Source organism: Bombina bombina, chromosome 6, assembly GCF_027579735.1.
Source record: "Bombina bombina isolate aBomBom1 chromosome 6, aBomBom1.pri, whole genome shotgun sequence".
NCBI classification, from domain to species: Eukaryota; Metazoa; Chordata; class Amphibia; order Anura; family Bombinatoridae; genus Bombina; species Bombina bombina.
Window position 1 is genome coordinate 740,544,061 of NC_069504.1, and position 20,596 is coordinate 740,564,656.

General features: G+C 44.8%; 1 protein-coding gene across 2 annotated transcripts in view; it reads right to left on the bottom strand.

Annotated features, from left to right (window-relative positions):
* The window catches only part of LOC128663585 (tumor necrosis factor receptor superfamily member 10A), a 340,293-nt gene that overhangs the window by 33,127 nt on the left and 286,570 nt on the right, over window positions 1-20,596 (bottom strand). For both annotated transcript variants that reach the window (XM_053717981.1, XM_053717980.1), the window contains exon 7: window positions 2,717-2,733. In XM_053717981.1, the coding sequence (XP_053573956.1) occupies window positions 2,717-2,733 (17 nt within the window). The remainder of the gene's footprint in view (window positions 1-2,716; window positions 2,734-20,596) is intronic.

Consider the following 20,596-nt stretch of genomic DNA (forward strand, 5'->3'; position numbering starts at 1 on the left):
ATTTTGTCTTGGAAGACACATCCGCTGACCAAGACTTTAGCCAGAGCGCTCTGCGCGCCACGATAGCAAACCCTGAATTTTTCGCCGTTAATCTAGCTAATTGCAAAGCGGCATCTAGAATAAAAGAGTTAGCCAATTTAAGTGCTTGAACTCTGTCCATAACCTCCTCATACGAAGATTCTTTATTGAGCGACTTTTCTAGTTCTTCGAACCAGAAACACGCTGCCGTAGTGACAGGAACAATGCATGAAATTGGTTGTAGAAGGTAACCTTGCTGAACAAACATCTTTTTAAGCAAACCCTCTAATTTTTTATCCATAGGATCTTTGAAAGCACAACTATCCTCTATGGGAATAGTAGTGCGTTTGTTTAGAGTAGAGACCGCCCCCTCGACCTTAGGGACTGTCTGCCATAAGTCCTTTCTGGGGTCGACTATAGGAAATAATTTCTTAAATATAGGGGGAGGAACAAAAGGTATGCCGGGCCTTTCCCATTCCTTATTTACTATGTCCGCCACCCGCTTGGGTATAGGAAAAACATCGGGGGGCACCGGAACCTCTAGGAACTTGTCCATCTTACATAATTTCTCTGGAATGACCAAATTGTCACAATCATCCAGAGTAGATAATACCTCCTTAAGCAGTGCGCGGAGATGTTCTAATTTAAATTTAAATGTTACAACATCAGGTTCAGCTTGTTGAGAAATTTTTCCTGAATCTGAAATTTCTCCCTCAGACAAAACCTCCCTCCTGGCCCCTTCAGATTGGTGTGAGGGTATGTCAGAAACGTTATCATCAGCGTCCTCTTGCTCCTCAGTGTTTAAAACAGAGCAATCGCGCTTTCTTTGATAAGTAGGCATTTTAGATAAAATATTTGCAATAGAATTATCCATAACAGCCGTTAAATGTTGCATAGTAATAAGTATTGGCGCACTAGATGTACTAGGGGCCTCTTTGGTGGGCAAAACTGGTGTAGACACAGAAGGGGGTGATGCAGTACCATGCTTACTCCCCTCATCTGAAGAATCATCTTGGGCACTATTATTATCTGTGGCATCATTGTCCCTACTTTGTTTGGACACTATGTCACAATTATCACATATATTTAAATGGGGAGACACATTGGCTTTCATACATATAGAACATTGCTTATCTGATGGTTCAGACATGTTAAACAGGCTTAAACTTGTCAACAAAGCACAAAAAACGTTTTAAAATAAAACCGTTACTGTCACTTTAAATTTTAAACAGAACACACTTTATTACTGAATATGCGAAAAAGCATGAAGCAATTGTTCAAAATTCACCAAAAGTTCACCACAGTGTCTTAAAGCCTTAAAAGTATTGCACACCAAATTTGAAAGCTTTAACCCTTAAAATAACGGAACCGGAGCCGTTTTTACATTTAACCCCTATACAGTCCCAGGTATCTGCTTTGCTGAGACCCAACCAAGCCCAGGGGGGAATACGATACCAAATGACGCCTTCTATAAGCTTTTTCAGTGGTTCTTAGCTCCTCACACATGCATCTGCATGCCTTGCCTTCCAAAAACAACTGCGCATTAGTGGCGCGAAAATGAGGCTCTGCCTATGACTAGAGAAGGCCCCCATCTGAAAAAGGTGTCCATACAGTGCCTGCCGTTTTTTAACAACAATCCCCAAGATTATAATAACTATAAAGAGTTATAATCTGTCAAATATGCTTAGCAAAGTAATCATTTTAGCCCAGAAAAATGTCTACCAGTTTTATAAGCCCTTATGAAGCCTTTTATTCTTTTGCTTAATCTAAGAAAATGGCTTACCGGTCCCCATAGGGAAAATGACAGCCTTCCAGCATTACAAAGTCTTGTTAGAAATGTGGCCAGTCATACCTCAGGCAGAAAAAGTCTGCCAACTGCTTCCCCCAACTGAAGTTACTTCATCTCAACAGTCCTGTGTGGAAACAGCAATCGATTTTAGTAACGTTTGCTAAAATCATCTTCCTCTTACAAACAGAAATCTTCTTCTCTTTTCTGTTTCAGAGTAAATAGTACATACCAGCACTATTTTAAAATAACAAACACTTGATTGAAGAATAAAAACTACATTTAAACACCAAAAAACTCTTAGCCATCTCCGTGGAGATGTTGCCTGTGCAACGGCAAAGAGAATGACTGGGGTAGGCGGAGCCTTGGAGGGATCATATGACCAGCTTTGCTGGGCTCTTTGCCATTTCCTGTTGGGGAAGAGAATATCCCCCAAGTAAGGATGACGCCGTGGACCGGACACACCTATGTTGGAGAAATGATCATTTGTGCCATAAACAATGAAAATGTTAACGTTAGCTTAAACTTTGGCCGTGTGGTGTGCCCATAAAAAAGGTTCTGGGGAGAACACTAATTTACCTAATTGAATGGTTAATATTACACAGTGGGAACACCCTATTTCTTCTTTATATCATCTAGTAATTATGTGCTGAGACCAGGCAGTATTGAAGAGGCAAAAGTGGTTTCAGGCTTTTTGGTTCTGGAATGAAATTTCTTTTGGTCTGTAATTAACGGTTGGTGGCATCTCTGCATTATTATAGTGTTATTAGGAGATAGTATTCAAAGTATACACAAAATATACACTATTACAGGAAAGGAGGTTTATACCGGACATGATACAAAATATCTGTTCTCAATACACAGTGTTATCAGGAGTAGTGTAATTTTAATATAATAAAATAAATTACTTACCAAACACAAGCTGAACACTAGAGGGAGACAAAACAAGAAAAAAACAAAACAAAAAAAAAACTGTGAGAACAGATGTGTAGCAGTACCAGAAAGAATGTAGTGCAGCCTATAATGTCTCATGTGCTAGCCTCATAGCAGAGATCTAAAGACTAACTTTTAGCAAAGCTATAGGGAAACAAGAAAACACAGTTTTCAGAGCCAGTGTAAATAATGGACACTGAGATTGTAATCATGGGCGTCCACAGAAATTTTTCAAGGTAGGAGGCAGTAATGTGAAATATGCCCACATATATACACATATTTAATAGTTGAAAATTATTCCAAAATGCAGCTAGTCCTAGTTTACTAGTACACAATAAATTTTGGAGTCACTATATGCTAAACTTTAATACACTTTTAAAAATTTTTTGGAGTGTAATAAAATGAATGTCTTTATCCAGACTCCTAACTTTTAAACGGAAATAGAAGGAGCATATTGGTTTATTTATTATTTAGTGCTTTTTTATTTGATCTGTTGTATTATACAGTTATAAAGAAGAAGAACATAATTACAATTAAATACAAAAGAACCAACTTAAGTTAACCTATACATATAATAAAGCATAAAACTGCTAACAGTACATTACCTAAAAAATGCAAAATAAACATTCCTCTATTTGTGCTATTGGCAAAACATTTAACAAACTATTCCAGTATGTGAGTAAGACTGCACAGAAAGTGTTAACTCAGAGCACATTGCCATCAAAGAGATACCTTTTTCTTTGCTGCTGTTAAAATGGAGGTGGGAGTAGACTTTCTGCCTTCCAGGAAGCTCATTTCCCACCACTATACTATGCATGCTGGGAACTAGAGTCTACAACTGCTTTGGCACAATGTTGAGAACTTTAAATTCCAGAATGCTATGTAACTGATAGAATACTGTGCTTCTTCCTCTTAAACAGAGCTACATTCAGGTAAATGACCCCCCTCCCCCCTTTGTGGACGCCCATGATTGTAATAACTTAAATTATGCTTACCTGATTATTTTCTTTTCTTTAGATGGAAAGAGTCCACAGCTGCATTCATTACTTTTGGGAAATAAGAACCTGGCCACCAGGAGGAGGCAAAGACACCCCAGCCAAAGGCTTAAATACTCCTCCCACTTCCCTCATCCCCCAGTCATTCTGCCGAGGAACAAGGAACAGTAGTAGAAATACCAGGGTGAAAAGGTGCCAGAAGAATAAAAAATAAGAGACGCCCCACAGAAAAAATACGGGTGGGGAGCTGTGGACTCTTTCCATTTATGAAGAAAAACTTAAATTATGCTTACCTGATAAGAGTCCACAGCTGCATTAATTACTTTTGGGAAAACAATACCCAAGCTATAGAGGACACTGAATGCAAAAACAGGAGGGTACAATAGGCGGCCCATTCTGAGGGCACCAGGCCTGAAAAAAAAACACAACCCAACCAAACCCCGCGTCGTCGGACCCGGGCAAAAAAACTAGAAGGAAAAAGGACCCATGACCTTGCCGGGGATCAAACTAGCAACCCTCGGTTTGCTACAGTACACCGAATAGCCACAGAGCATTAGTATGCTGAGCTAGCTGTCCAGCTAGCCATTAGCTCCAGACACAAGAGGAACAGTGAGGACAAGTCACCCGAACAGAGCAACAGCAAGCCTCCACATCACCTTAGATACAAAGTCAGAGGACAGTAAAACATGGGTTTGGATGCCACCTGGATGGCAATACCTGAATCATATGAGTGGAAAACCACTAGGACCTCTTCTATCCCAAGAAGTAGATGCAGAGCATTCCCAACACCGGGGAAGGACCCCTAACCGGAGTTCAAAATGACCTCAATGTCTAATGTCCCGGAAAAGGATCAACCAACTCCCGAAGGGATCCAAGTCCCCCGAAGGTGACTCAATCCACAAAGAGAAATGGACAAAGTCCAAGAAGGTCTCAATGAAGAAGAGAAACACTAAAGGAACAAGTCCAAAAAGGACAATTCCCAGGGCCTCCTAAAGGCAAAACCGCCTTGACCGGCGGAAAAGAGGCGCTTAACCCTTTAACCTTCCCACCATGTGGGAAGGAATACTCTAGGTTCCTAGGGTATCGGAAGCAACAGAGAGTGATGCAGCAAAATTTACTGACCCAGTCACCAGAGATGTCTATTGAAGGACTGAAACAATTCCGAGAGCCACTTGTAATAACAAGAAACATAAATATTGAGAGCACACTGCACCCCAACCTAACCAGCAAGGTATAATAGGCGCCACGTGTCTGAATAAGCCGCAAGACAGAAGATCTGAACCCAAGCAGGACCAGCCTGCAACCAGGGTCATAACTGCCAAGCTGGCTAAATCAGCCCTTTAGAGAGGGAGGAAGAAAAAAGAGACAAACATGGGAGTAACGTGTCCCGAACAACTTCCGTAGAAGCAAACAGTGAGCATCGATCCCAGAGAAAGTTCCCACAGGAAACATAGTATGAAAAATAAAATTGATCCTAACCGGATAAAATAAAATGACAGGCAACCCGAGGGTTAACGCCCAAGAAGAACAGAAAGATCCGCAGGAGCAGCCCAATGGAAAACCCTGTTCCTCCAACAAAACTGGGAAGGATCTCGATAACAAGACTTAAAGGAGATTATGTCATCCCCCATGTCTAACGAGGTGAGCCATTCGAAGGAGGAGACTGATAAGTGCCATAGCCGAGAAGGATAGGGTCCCCAAACAGCTCAAAAACGTGTCTGAGTAGAACACGAAGGCGAGCCAGCCTGTAACGAAAGGCACAACACTCAGGAACAGTTACACCCGCAGGGAACTGCACATGCCCTCCTGTGGCCTAGAGACCTGGGGCAATCGGGCACGAGCACAATCGCAAATAAACATCTGGACTTTGAAGACGAGCAAGCGCCAAAAAGTATGTAAAAGCAAAAACGTGCCACAACCTCCGGGGGGGGGGGGGGGGAACAATCCACCCTCCAAGGAGGAAAGAAACATAACCTGGGTTACCCGCATGTGTAGTAGTAGGGAGCGGTAAGGAACTCGCCTCAAGGAGGACAGGCCGCCCCCCCCCCCCCCCCGAGGTGGATGGCTTAGCAGTCCCTTGAATCCCTGAGCCTGAGGAACAAGGCGCTCTAGGACGGCCTTAAGAACATAACTGACTGACCTGGGGCCATTTCGCCTTTGTCACAGGACAAAGAATCTGAATCAGAAAGTTGAACAACCTCAACATCAGCATCCTCCATAACTGGATAAAGGACACCAAAAAATAAAACAATTTAAACGGCACCTGACACCCACAATGGCTGGGGCACTTCCCACCTCCTATGAACCAGACACCAGCGGACTAAAATTCACCGTCACCAAACAGTCAGGAATGTGGAAATGGGAGACCAGAACGTAAACCTGCCCGGTCACAAGGTGAACCGTACAGTCCAAAAAAAAAAGCGCGCCCACCCTTAAGGTTGCCTCACTTCGAAAGGTCATTATGTTCCAAAAAGCCACAAGCCCAGTTAACACTTCACATAAGCAGATTGAATCACATAAACATGATTAAACCCCCCCTGTTCAATAATCCCCCTCAGGAGATATTAACTCTTGATTCCAAGATACAAAAGGAGTCCCACTCAGACCCTGTATTTTTCATGTGAGTTCGCAGGAACAAATGAGTTACAGTACAATCATGAAGAAGTAAAATTAAACGATCTTACCGGAATCTACGCCGTGGAACAGGAACGCGGCCCTTCAAGTGTGACGGATAGCAGCCTCCGCCATAGACTTGAGAGAAGAAAGCAGGCAGCGAAGCGAAGTTCAACAACGCCGATTGCTTGTGGAGTTGTTAAAATGAGTCGGGATGGTTTTGCAGAAAGACTCTTCCTGCATCTCCGGACTCTAACTTTCATCCATGCTCTCACTGAGAGACTGACAGGATTACTTAAAACTCCCTTGCTATGTCGAAGAGTACTACCCTCCATAAGAGACGAAAACAAACTTTTTAAAGGGCTGCGCAGGGATTTGATCCTGTGGCTCTGTGCTTACTACTCTGTTTGCTTGTATGTTGAGCCACAGCCAGTTCCTCTGACACTTCTCTGCCAACCTCCTGGGACGAAAGGCAAAGAATGACTGGGGGATGAGGGGAGTGGGAGGAGTATTTAAGCCTTTGGCTGGGGTGTCTTTGCCTCCTCCTGGTGGCCAGGTTCTTATTTCCCAAAAGTAATGAATGCAGCTGTGGACTCTTTCGATTTATGAAGAAAATAAATGTTTTTTTATATGTAGTACAAAAACTTTGCAATATACTTTATTATTTGTGTTGCTCCTTTTTCCTGTAATTTAACATTGAAAATTGTGGCTTTTCCCAATTCTGAGAATTGGAAGTGCACATTGCAGACAATATAACCCTGCTACAACATCTGGCCATGTCTACTCTAGAAGCAAGCCTTAGAGGCAAATATGAGTGACTTGGGGATGTTCAGGAGGCAGAAGACGTCCCAATGACACAAAAACTGATTGAGAAACTGGTATATTAATTTATTGCAGGACTGCTAAAAAGTCATTACTGAGCCAAAAGAGAAGAAAATATTTTACGAAGGCATTTGAATTAGCACAAATGGATGTTAAAATAAAACAACCTTTATTAAAATATAATAATATAATTTAAAAAACGTTTAAAAACCTTTTTTTGTATTGCTTTTTATAAGACAGCATTTTTTTTCAATGTTAAAGGACCAGTCAACACAGTAGATTTGCATAATCAACAAATGCAAGATAACAAGACAATGCAATAGCACTTAGTCTGAACTTCAAATGAGTAGTAGATTTTTTTATTGAGAATTTTAAAAGTTATGTCTATTTCCACTCCCCCTGTACCATGTGACAGCCATCAGCCAATCACAAATGCATACACGTACCATGTGACAGCCATCAGCCAATCACAAATGCAAACACACTTATTCTTGCACATGCTCAGTAGGAGCTGGTGACTCAAAAATTTTAAATATGAAAAGACTGTGCACATTTTGTTAATGGAAGTAAATTGGAAAGTTGTTTAAAATTGCATGCTCTATCTGAATAATGAAAGTTTAATTTTGACTTGAGTGTCCCTTTAAATGTTGTGTTTCAAAGTATTTTTGGTTTTTATTTAATCCTATTATATAAAAGGCCAAGTGTGTTTGTCCGAAGCTGTCATGCTCAGTAGAGACAGCACGAGGACAAACACACCTGGCCTTTGAGTCCCTACCTGATCTGTGGCAGAAGTGGGCGTGGCCAGACGTGAAGGGGGCGTTGCCGGGCGCGAAGGGATGTGAAAGGGGCGTGGCCGTGCGTAAAGGGGGCGTGGCCGGGCGTGGTCGCTCACGCAAGATAGAGGGGATAGAGAGAGCACAAAAGAGAGGGGGGAGAGAGAGCACAAAAGAGAGGGGGGGGGAGAGCACAAAAGAGAGGGGGGGGGAGAGCACAAAAGAGAGGGGGGGGGGAGAGCACAAAAGAGAGGGGGGGAAGAGAGAGCACAAAAGAGAGGGGGGGAAGAGAGAGCACAAAAGAGAGGGGGGGGGGAGAGAGAGCACAAAAGAGAGAGGGGGGAGAGAGCGCAAAAGAGAGGGGGGAGAGAGAGCAAAAGAGAGGGGGGAGAGAGCGCAAAAGAGAGGGGGAGAGAGCGCAAAAGAGAGGGGGAGAGAGCGCAAAATAGGGGGGAGAGAGCGCAAGAGAGGGGGGAGAGAGCGCAAAAGAGGGGGGGAGAGAGCGCAAAAGAAAGGGGGGAGAGAGATCGCAAAAGAGAGGGGGGAGAGAGATCGCAAAAGAGAGGGGGGAGAGATCGCAAAAGAGAGGGGGAGAGAGAGAGCGCAAAAGAGAGGGGGAGAGAGCACAAAAGAGGGGGAGAGAGCACAAAAGAGAAGGGGAGAAAGAGAGCAGAAGAGGGGGGATAAAGAGAGGGAGATAGACAACGAAAGAGAGCAGAAGAGGGGGATAAAGAGAGGGAGATAGAAAGCAAAAGAGAGGGGGGAGAGTGCGCAAAAGAGGGGGAGAGCGCAAAAGAGAGGGGGAGAGAGAGCGCAAAAGGGAGGGGGGGAGAGAGCGCAAAAGAGAGGGGGGGGGGAGAGCGCAAAAGAGAGGGGGGGGGGAGAGCGCAAAAGAGAGGGGGGGGGGAGAGCGCAAAAGAGAGGGGGGGGAGAGCGCAAAAGAGAGGGGAGAGAGAGAGAGGAGGGGAGAGAGAGAGGGGGGAGAGAGAGCGCAAAAGAGAGAAGGGAGAGAGCTCAAAAGAGAGGGGGAGAGAGCTCAAAAGAGAGGGGGAGAGAGAGAGCGCAAAAGAGAGGGGGGGAGAGAGAGCGCAAAAGAGAGGGGGAGAGAGAGCGCAAAAGAGAGGGGGAGAGAGAGCGCAAAAGAGAGGGGGAGAGAGAGCGCAAAAGAGAGGGGGAGAGAGAGCGCAAAAGAGAGGGGGAGAGAGAGCGCAAAAGAGAGGGGGAGAGAGAGCGCAAAAGAGAGGGGGAGAGAGCGCAAAAGAGAGGGGGAGAGAGCGCAAAAGAGACGGGGAGAGAGCGCAAAAGAGAGGGGGGGGGGAGAGCGCAAAAGAGAGGGGGGGGGAGAGCGCAAAAGAGAGGGGGGGGAGCGCAAAAGAGAGGGGGAGAGAGCGCAAAAGAGGGGGAGAGAGAGAGCACAAAAGAGAGGGGGAGAGAGAGAGCACAAAAGAGAGGGGGGAGACAGAGAGGAGGGGAGAGAGAGAGCACAAAAGAGAGTGGGAGAGAGTGCAAAAGAGAGGGGGAGAGAGAGAGAGAGCAGAAGAGGGGGGATAAAGAGAGGGAGAGAGACAGCAAAAGAGAGGGGGAGAGCGCAAAAGAGAGGGGGAGAGAGAGTGCAAAAGAGAGGGGGGAGAAAGAGAGCGCAAAAGAGAGGGGGGAAGAGCGCAAAAGAAAGGGGGAGCGAGAGCGCAAAAGAGAGGGGGGAGAGAGAGCGCAAAAGAGAGGGGGGAGAGAGAGCGCAAAAGAGAGGGGGGAGAGAGAGCGCAAAAGAGAGGGGGGAGAGAGAGCGCAAAAGAGAGGGGGAGAGAGCGCAAAAGAGAGGGGGAGAGAGAGAGTGCAATAGAGAGGGGAGAGAGAGAGTGCAATAGAGAGGGGAGAGAGAGAGCTCAAAAGAGAGGGGGAGAGAGAGTGCAAAAGAGAGGGGGGAGAGTGCAAAAGAGAGGGGGGGAGAGAGAGCAAAAGAGAGGGGGGGGAGAGAGAGCAAAAGAGAGGGGGGAGAGAGAGCAAAAGAGAGGGGAGAGAGAGAGCAAAAGAGAGGGGAGAGAGAGAGAGAGCAAAAGAGAGGGGGAGGGAGAGAGCGCAAGGGGTGGGACCGCTGTACTGCAAAAAATGGCCCGTGTGAACGGGCTTTAGGACTAGTATTTTAATAAACGTTAAGTTTTAGATTATGTGTAGCACATTGCAAAATAATTAAAATCTTTTTGTACTAATTAACATTCTTTTGCAAGTAGTTTTTTCTCTTTTGGCTCAGTAATACAGGTATAAAACTCTTTATCAAAGGTTTGGATTTTGGATTTTGCAACTGTAAAATGGGACAGTTTGGAGAGGTGATGGGACCAAGTGTAAACAACATCTTATGTCATTTAGGCAATATTTACATGTCATAATACAGCTTATACATGTAACCTAAATGTAGTTTTATATCATTTTAATACTTTTGTATACATAGTACCCTCAGAAAGATAGTACAGTACTGTAATCAGAAAGGTAATAGTTAGTATAGCCGAATAGGATAAATAAAAAAGTGTTAGAGCTTTTTAATATTGCATTGTTCCCTGCATTTAACTGTGGTGAACATATCTAGTGAGCCAATATGAAAAAGACTGCAGTACACGGCTCCTAAGCCTACCTAGCTATGATTTCCCACAAGATATGAAGAGATGAAAGTAAAGTTCATCATAGACGTAAAATTAAAAGTCTTTTAATATTTCATGCTCAAACTAACTCATGGCAGTTTCATTTTGACTTTCATGTCCCTTTAAGATAGAACTGTTTATTTTAAGTTCTAAACCAATAGAAAGAACATAACAGGGGTGTCAAACGTACAGCACATGGGGCCTATGTATCTGGCCTGTGGCAAAAAAGGCAGCGTTTAGGCCAGAACAGGTAGCTCACCTCCCTCCTCCTTCAGCTGCCTGGGTAGAGTGGCTGAGCTGTCATTCAAGCACATGTTCTTCCGCTCCAGCGTTAGTACCCTATGCGACTGGCCACAGACTGAAGAAGAGGCGGGGATATGATGTGCCATTATTCCGCCCCCTCCACAGAGCCCTGCTGCCAGCCGCATAGGATACTAAGACTGGAATGGAAGAACAAGTGCTCGGCCACTATCAGAAAGAGGTGCAATAATAAAAACAGCTTTGTTTTGCGAATAAAAATGAAATTTATGCTTACCTGATAAATTTGTTTCTTTCTTGACATGGTGAGTCCACGGACCATCTCAATTTACTATTGGGAATATCACTCCTGGCCAGCAGGAGTAGGCAAAGAGCACCACAGCAAAGCTGTTAAGTATCACCTCCCTTCCCTCCAAACCCAGTCATTCGACCGAAGGAAAAAGAGAGAAAGGAAGTAACACCAGGTGCAGAGGTGCCTGAGGTTTACAACACAAAAACTGTCTAAATAAACAGGGCGGGCCGTGGACTCACCGTGTCAAGAAAGAAACAACTTTATAAGGTAAGCATAAATTTTGTTTTCTTTCTAATGACACGGTGAGTCCACGGATCATCTCTAATTACTATTGGGAATCAATACCCCAGCTAGAGGACACAGATAAGGGAGGGATAAGACAGGGAACCTAAACGGAAGGCGCCACTGCTTGAAGAACCTTTCTCCCAAAAGAAGCCTCAGCCAAGGCAAAAGTATCAAATTTATCGAATTTTGAAAAAGTGTGTAGATAGGACCAAGTTGCAGCCTTGCAAATCTGTTCCACAGAAGCTTAATTTTTAAATGCCCAGGAAGAGGAAACAGCCCTCGTGGAATGAGCCGTGATTCTCTCAGGAGGCTGCTGTCCAGCAGTTTTGTAGGCCAAGCGAATTATACTCTTCAGCCACAAAGAAAGAGAAGTAGCCATAGCTTTCTGACCCTTTCGTTTCCCAGAGAAAAAAAAAAACAAAGCAGAAGACTGGTGGAAATCCTTAGTCACCTGTAAATAGTATTTCAACGCACGCACCACATCTAGGTTGTGCAACAGACGCTCTTTATAAGAAGGGTTAGGACACAAAGAAGGAACAACGATTTCTTGATTAATGTTCCTATCCGAAATGACTTTAGGGAGGAACCCTAACTTAGTACGCAGAACTACCTTATACGAATGAAAAATAAGGTAAGGAGATTCACACTGCAACATTGAGAGCTCTGAAACTTTACGAGCAGAAGAAATTGCAACAAGAAACAAAACTTTAACATCTTAATATCTAAGGAATGCATAGGCTCAAACGAAGCCTGCTGAAGAACTTTAAGAACAAGGTTAAGACTCCAGGGAGGAGTAACAGGTTTGAACACAGGCCTGATTCTGACCAAGGCCTGACAGAAGGATTGTACATCTGGCACGTTCGCCAGACGCTTATGCAACTATATAGATAAGGCAGAAATCTGACCCTTCAAGGTACTAGCAGATTATCCCTTCTCCAGACCCTCCTGGAGAAAAGACAAAATCCTAGGTATCCGAACTCTACTCCAAAAATTAACCTTTGGATTCACACCAATACAGATATCTACGCCATATCTTATATGAAATCTTTCTGGTAATAGGCTTACGAGCCTGAATCATGGTCTCAATGACCGACTCATAAAAAACCACGCTTAGATAAAATTAAGCGTTCAATCTCCAAGCAGTCATCTTCATAGAAACGAGATTTGGATGAAGGAAGGGCCCTTGAAGTAGAAGGTCCTTCCTCACTGGAAGTCTCCAAGGTGGGAGAGATGACATTTCCACTAGGTCTGCATACCAGATCCTACAAGGCCACGTTGGTGCAATGAGGATCACCAGCGCTTTCTCCTTTTTGATTTGAGCAATAACCCGTGGAAGGAGAGCGAATGGAGGAAGTAGGTATGCTAGACTGAAATTCCAAGGAACCGCCAGAGCATCTATCAGTACAGCCTGAGGATCCCTTGACCTCGACCCGTACCTCGGGAGCTTGGCATTCTGTCGAGATGCCATGAGATCCAGCTCCGGCTGTCCTCATTTGAGAATCAAGTTGGAAAACACCTCCGGATGAAGTTCCCACTCCTGTGTGAAAGGTCTGTCTGCTCAGATAATCCACTTCCCAATTGTCCACTCCTGGAATGTGGATCACAGATAGACAGCATCTGTGGGTCTCCGCCCACTGAATAATCTTGGCTACCTCTTTCATGGCCAAGGAACTCCGAGTTCCTCCCTGATGGTTGATTTAAGTCACTGAAGTTATGTTATCCGACTGGAACCTGATAAACCATGCTGAAGCTAACTGAGGCCAGGCCAGAAGAGCATTGAATATTGCCCTCAGCTCCAGGATGTTTATGGGAAGAAATGACTCCTCCCAAGTCCATATCCCCTGAGCCTTTAGCGAGCCAACTACTCCCCATACCAACAGGCTGGCATCTGTGGTCACAATCACCCAGGAAGGTCTAAGGAAGCAGGTTCCCTGGGAGAGATGTTCCTGAGATAACCACCAAGGAAGAGAATCTCTTGTCGCCTGATCCAGATTTAAACGCGGAGACAGATCCGCATAATCCCCATTCCATTGTTTGAGCATGCATAACTGCATAGGTCTGAGATCGAACAGGGCAAACGGAATGATGTCCATGGCAGCTACCATCAGACCAATTACCTCCATACATTGGGCCACTGAATGCCGAGGAGAGGACTGAAGGGCAAGACAAGAGTCGAAAATCTGTCTGACCTCTGTCAGAAATATTTTCATTGATAAGGACTCTATTATGGTTTCCAAGAACACTACCCTTGTAGCTGGTATTAAGGAACTCTTTCCCAAATTCACCTTCCATCCATGAGAACGCAGAAAAGAGAACATCTCAGTGTGGGAGTTTGCTTGCTGAAAGGATGGCGCCTGGACCAGAATGTCGTCCAGATAAGGCGCCACTGCAATGCCCCGCAAACGTAGAACCGCCAACAGGGTTCCCAGGACCTTTGAGAAAATTCTGGGAGCTGTGACAAGGCCAAATGGAAGTTCCAGCTTGTCTAGAAAAGCGAACCTCAGAAACTTGTGATGATCCCTGTGGATAGGTACGCATCCTTTAAATCTACCGATGTCATGAATTGACCCTCTTGAACCAAGGGAAGAATGGAACGAATAGTTTCGATCTTGAAGGACGGTACTCTGAGGCACTTGTTTAGATTTGAGATCGAAATTGGTGTGAAGGTTCCCGCTTTTTTGGGAACCACGAACAGATTGCTGTAGAATCCCAGACCCTGTTCCTGCATTGGAACAGGAACTATCACTCCTAGGTCGGAAATAACGCTTCTCTTTTTATCTGGTCTACAGATAATCTGGAGAGCAGAAACCTGCCCCTGGGAGGAAAGGTTTTGAACTCTAGTTTGTATCCCTAGGTCACGATGTCCACCGCCCAGGGATCCGGCACATCCCGAACCCAGGCCTGAGCAAAGAAAGGAAGTCTGCACCCCCACAAGATCCGGTCCCGGATTGGGGGCAGACCCTTCATGCTGACTTTGAGTCACTAACGGGCTTCTTAAATTGCTTCCCCTTGTTCCAAGACTGGTTGGACTTCCAGGAAGGCTTAGACTGTTCCTGCTTGGCAGAGGAAGTTTTACCATTGATGTTTCGAAAAGGAACAAAAACTACTCTGAAGTCCCTTCTGCTTATTCCTTTTATCCTGAGGGAGGAAATGACCCTTACCTCCTGTAATGTCTGAAATAATTTCAGCCAAGCCTGGCCCAAACAAGGTCTTACCCTTGTAGGGAATCGCCAAAAGCTTAAACGACACATCCGCAGACCATGATTTCAACCATAAGGCTCTGCGGGCCAGTACGGCAAAACACAAAATCTTTGCTCCCAACTTAATAACTTGTAGGGAAGCATCCGTAATAAAGGAATTGGCAAACTTAAGAGCCTTGACCCTATCCTGGATCTCCTCAAGGGGAGTATCTGTCTGAATAGATTCAGACAATGCATCTAACCAGTATGTCGCCACACTGGTGACGGTAGCAATACACACCACAGGTTGCCATTGTAAACCCTGGTGTACATACATCTTTTTAAGTAACCCTTCCAACTTCTTATACATAGGATCCTTAAAGGAACAGCTATCCTCTATGGGAATAGTGGTTCTCTTAGCCAAAGTGGAAATTCCCCCTTCCACCTTGGGAACCGTCTGCCAAGACTCCTTGATAGAGTCAGCTATTGGAAACATCTTTTTAAAAATTGGGGATGGAGAAAAAGGGACACCAGGTCTCTCCCATTCCCGAGCAATAATCTCTGTAGCCTGGTCTGGTACCGGAAAAACCTCCACCGTGAAAGGAACGTCAAAGTATTTGTTTAACTTACTAGACTTCTTAGGGTTGATTACGACAGTCATGTCGGAGTCGTCCAAGGTGGCCAAAACCTCTTTAAGTAACAACCGGAGGTGTTCTAGCTTAAACCTGAAGGATACAACTTCAGTATCAGAAGGAATTACACTGTCTGAATCTGAGATTTCACCCTCAGATGCTACCGAAGTATCTTCCTCCTTAGACTTCTGGAAGGGAACATTCGTCATAGTCACAACTTTGTCAGAAACCTTACTCACTGATTCTTTACATTTCCTTTTGCGCTTTCCCTGCAGCATGGCAAAAGCAGACAGCGCATCAGTTACCGCTGAGTATATGTGGGTAGCAATGTCTTGCAAGGTAACTCCAACTGGAGTAAGAGAGGAAACGCTGGGCACTGCATGTGTAGACGATAAGGTTTGGAACACTTGAGGAGAAAGCTTTGGCATAACTTGAACAGGAGGCCCCTGAACAGCATCCGCCCCAGACAATGTTGGCTCAGATTCAAAAAGTCTATCCCTGTAATGCAATGTTCTCTCAATAAATGAGTAACAAAAAGGGATTGGTGGTTCCACATTAGCATCAAAGCACAAGTAACATTTTGCAGGGCCTCTTGGCCCATCTTTACCCAATAAAGGATAAACAAAAATAAAATACTTTACTTGAATTTGAAACTTATGTCAAAAACGTTACTGTCCCTTTAAATGTTAAAAGTAACTTTTTATTTTTTAAGAGCAGAGCAGCAGCTCTAGAGAAACCCAGACAGCCTCTACACCTCAGCAAGCCCTGCTGGTTACTGGAGTCAACAGAAGTTAAAGATCCAGGCTCAATCCAGAGCTGCTCCCACCGGGTATCGGGCGACCGTTCTCACAGACTTCTGAGAATGCAGAGCCGCAATGAAAGTACGTCACCCTTCCAGCCCTCAGGAAGAGAAAAAGCGCGCAAAAACTCTTTTGCCACTTCAGAAAAGCTCCGCCCATCGTGGGCATACCTAGCTGACACTTCCCGGCCGGCATTAACCTACCACTGTGAAAGTAAAGCCACCGAGAGTAACAACAAGAAAAACACACTACCAAGTTGCTATACCCCTGACCAGAACACACCGGAGAAAAAACACTAACTAAGCCTTATTAAGTCATGAGTCCTCTTGTCCCCAGTGCCTGCACAAACTGCCTCACATTATCCTATTAACCTATAATAGGAGTAATGGATTTAACGTCCCAACAGAGTTAACTGTTAAAGTGCCAACATTTTTCTTCCCTTTTTAGAAAATTAAATTTAGCACTGACCTTAATGGAAATATGCCTAGCAGCAGGGCAGCTCACTAGGTTTGAGAGGCATTCTCCCTCACATGGACCTGTGGAAAAAACAGAATTTATGCTTACCTGATAAATTACTTTCTCCAACGGTGTGTCCGGTCCACGGCGTCATCCTTACTTGTGGGAATATCTCTTCCCCAACAGGAAATGGCAAAGAGTCCCAGCAAAGCTGTCCATATAGTCCCTCCTAGGCTCCGCCCACCCGTCATTCAACCGACAGACAGGAGGAAAAAACAGGAGAAACCATAGGGTGCCGTGGTGACTGTAGTTAGAGAAAATAATTCATCAGACCTGATTAAAAAACCAGGGTGGGCCGTGGACCGAACACACCGTTGGAGAAAGTAATTTATCAGGTAAGCATAAATTCTGTTTTCTCCAACATTGGTGTGTCCGTTCCACGGCGTCATCCTTACTTGTGGGAACCAATACCAAAGCTTTAGGACACGGATGAAGGGAGGGAGCAAATCAGGTTACCTAAACAGAAGGCACCACGGCTTGCAAAACCTTTCTCCCAAAAATAGCCTCCGAAGAAGCAAAAGTATCAAATTTGTAAAATTTGGTAAAAGTGTGCAGTGAAGACCAAGTCGCTACCTTACATATCTGATCAACAGAAGCCTCGTTCATGAAGGCCCATGTGGAAGCCACAGCCCTAGTAGAGTGAGCTGTGATGCGTTCAGGAGGCTGCCGTCCGGCAGTCTCGTAAGCCAATCGGATGATGCTTTTCAGCCAAAAGGAAAGAGAGGTAGCAGTAGCTTTTTGACCTCTCCTCTTGCCAGAATAAACGACAGAGAAGACGTTTGTCTGAAATCCTTTGTTGCTTCTAAATAGAACTTTAAAGCATGAACTACATCTAAATTGTGTAACAAACGTTCCTTCTTTGAAACTGGATTCGGACACAAAGAAGGCACAACTATTTCCTGGTTAATATTCTTGTTGGAAACAACCTTTGGAAGGAAACCAGGTTTAGTACGCAAAACAACCTTATCTGAATGGAACACCAGATAGGGCGGATTACACTGCAAAGCAGATAACTCAGAAACTCTTCTAGCAGAAGAAATAGCAACCAAAAACAGAACTTTCCAAGATAACATCTTGATATCTATGGAATGTAGAGGTTCAAACGGAACCCCTTGAAGAACTGAAAGAACTAAATTCAGACTCCAAGGAGGAGTCAAAGGCCTGTAAACAGGCTTGATCCTGACCAAAGCCTGAACAAAGGCTTGAACATCAGGCACAGCTGCCAGTCGTTTGTGTAATAAGACAGATAAAGCAGAAATCTGTCCCTTTAGAGAACTCGGTGATAATCCTTTATCCAAACCTTCTTGTAGAAAGGAAAGGATCTTAGGAATTTTGATCTTATTCCATAAGAATCCCTTGGATTCACACCAGCAGATATATCTTTTCCATATTTTATGGTAAATTTTTCTAGTTACCGGTTTTCTGGCTTGAACTACAGTATCTATCACAGAATCTGAAAACCCACGCTTTGATAGAATCAAGCGTTCAATTTCCAAGCCGTCAGCTGGAGGGAGACTAGATTTGGATGTTCGAATGGACCCTGTACAAGAAGATCCTGTCTCAAAGGTAGCTTCCATGGTGGAACTGATGACATATTCACCAGGTCTGCATACCAAGTCCTGCGTGGCCACGCAGGAGCTATCAAGATCACTGAGGCCCTCTCCTGCTTGATCCTGGCTACCAGCCTGGGAATGAGAGGAAACGGTGGAAACACATAGGCTAGGTTGAAGGTCCAAGGCGCTACTAGTGCATCCACTAGAGTCGCCTTTGGATCCCTGGATCTGGACCCGTAGCAGGGAACTTTGAAGTTCTGACGAGACGCCATCAGATCCGTGTCTGGAATGCCCCATAATTGAGTCAACTGGGCAAAGATCTCCGGGTGGAGTTCCCACTCCCCCGGATGGAAAGTCTGACGACTCAGATAATCCGCCTCCCAGTTTTCCACACCTGGGATGTGGATCGCAGATAGGTGGCAGGAGTGATCCTCCGCCCAATTTATTATTTTGGTCACTTCTTTTAACCATCTCCGTGGAGATGTTGCCTGTGCAACGGCAAAGAGAATGACTGGGGTGGGCGGAGCCTAGGAGGGACTATATGGACAGCTTTGCTGGGACTCTTTGCCATTTCCTGTTGGGGAAGAGATATTCCCACAAGTAAGGATGACGCCGTGGACCGGACACACCAATGTTGGAGAAAAAGAAAGACTGAGCAATCTTACTCAGGCTTTCAAGATAGGGCAGCAAAAACTATTTTGGGAGGCGCAGTGAGGATTATACCCCACAAGTTCCTAATTGCTTAAAAGCCACCACTGCTCTACTGAAGAGACTGACATGGGCTACGGCTAAACCCCAGGAAAGATCAGAAAAAAACCTGTTCTGCTTTAAAATAATAAAATCTTGATTGAAGAATCTTCTTTCAGACACCTAAACTTTATCACTTCCTTGCTTTTAACGTAGGCAAAGAGAATGACTTAGGTTGGAGGGAAGGGAGGTGATATTTAACAGCTTTGCTGTGGTGCTCTTTGCCTCCTCCTGCTGGCCAGGAGTGATATTCCCAATAGTAATTAGAGATGATCCGTGGACCGTGTCATTAGAAAGAAAATTGTATGCATATATATATATATATATATATATATATATATATATACACAAAACACGGAAGGGGACTGCACTCCTAGACCGGACCGGGTACACATCCCAAGACCCTGCAACATGCCCAGTCCTGGGTGCTCAGTGGCACTCACAAGAAGCTGTGCTGTGGGTGGGGTGATTACATAAGCCTGTGCACCCTTCCCTTGTTCCCAGTTTGTTTGGATTTGAGAGCTTGCATTGTGTGGCTGTTTTAGGGTCCCAGGTTTTGGAAAGGTTTTGGAAAGGACCTTGACGTGGTACCTGGGCTTGTCCCATTTGGCCAGATGCGGCAACTAACCTTTCCATTTTTGCTTTTAAATCTTAGCTATGAGCTTGCTAGTGAGTGCAGGGTTTTCTCTGTGTGTGTGTGTGTATATATATATATATATACATATATATATATATACATACACACACACATTCATACATACACACACTGTTGGCCACCCCCTTCTCCTATGGACTCTCTCCGTCTCTTTTGCTGGTGATTCCTCCTCTCCATTGCCTCTGTCTGTTGAAGTACTTCAAGGCTCTGTCCTGGGTCCTCTACGCTTCTCTATTTACACTTCTTCACTGGGTAAACTCATCAACAGCTATGGCTTCAACTATCACCTCTATGCTGATGATACCCAGATCTACCTTTCCACCCCTGCACTCTCTCCTTCTGTCAATTCTCACATCAGCGACTGCTTATTTGGCATTTCCTCCTGGATGGCCTCTCACCACCTAAAAATAAACATGTCCAAAACCGAACTACTTCTAATCCACCCCTCTAACTCTACTCCAGTTTCTAATTTTTCCATCACTGTTGGCAGCACCACTATCTCCCCATCACCCCAAGTCCGCTGCCTCAGAGTCAAACTTGACTCAAATCTGTCCATTATTCCCCACTACCAATTGCTCTCTTCATTCTGCCGCAACCACCTACGGAATATCTCCAAAATGTCATCCGTTTCTGAGTGCTGAAACTACTAAACAGCTAATCCACTCCCTGGTAATTTCCCGACTTGACTACTGTAATAACTTACTATCTGGCCTCCCTCTCTACCGCCTCTCTCCCCTTCAATCCATCCTAAATGCATCTGCAAGGCTAATCCACCTCTCTCAACGCTCTGTTTCTGCTGCACCTGTGAGTCCCTTCACTGACTCCCCATTCAGAGCAGAATTAAATTCAAAATTCTCACCCTGACTTACAAAGCCCTCACCAATGCTGTCCCACCCTACCTGTCCTCACTCAACAACAAATATACTCCAGCCCGCCCCCTAAGATCCAGCAATTACCTGCTTCTTGCGTCCTCTACCATCACCTCCTCTCATGCTAGATTACAGGACATCTCTCGTGCGGCACCAACCCTCTGGAACGTACTTCCTTGAGCTGTCAGACTTTCCCCTAACCTCTCCTCCTTTAAATGTTCCCAAAAGACCTTTTTG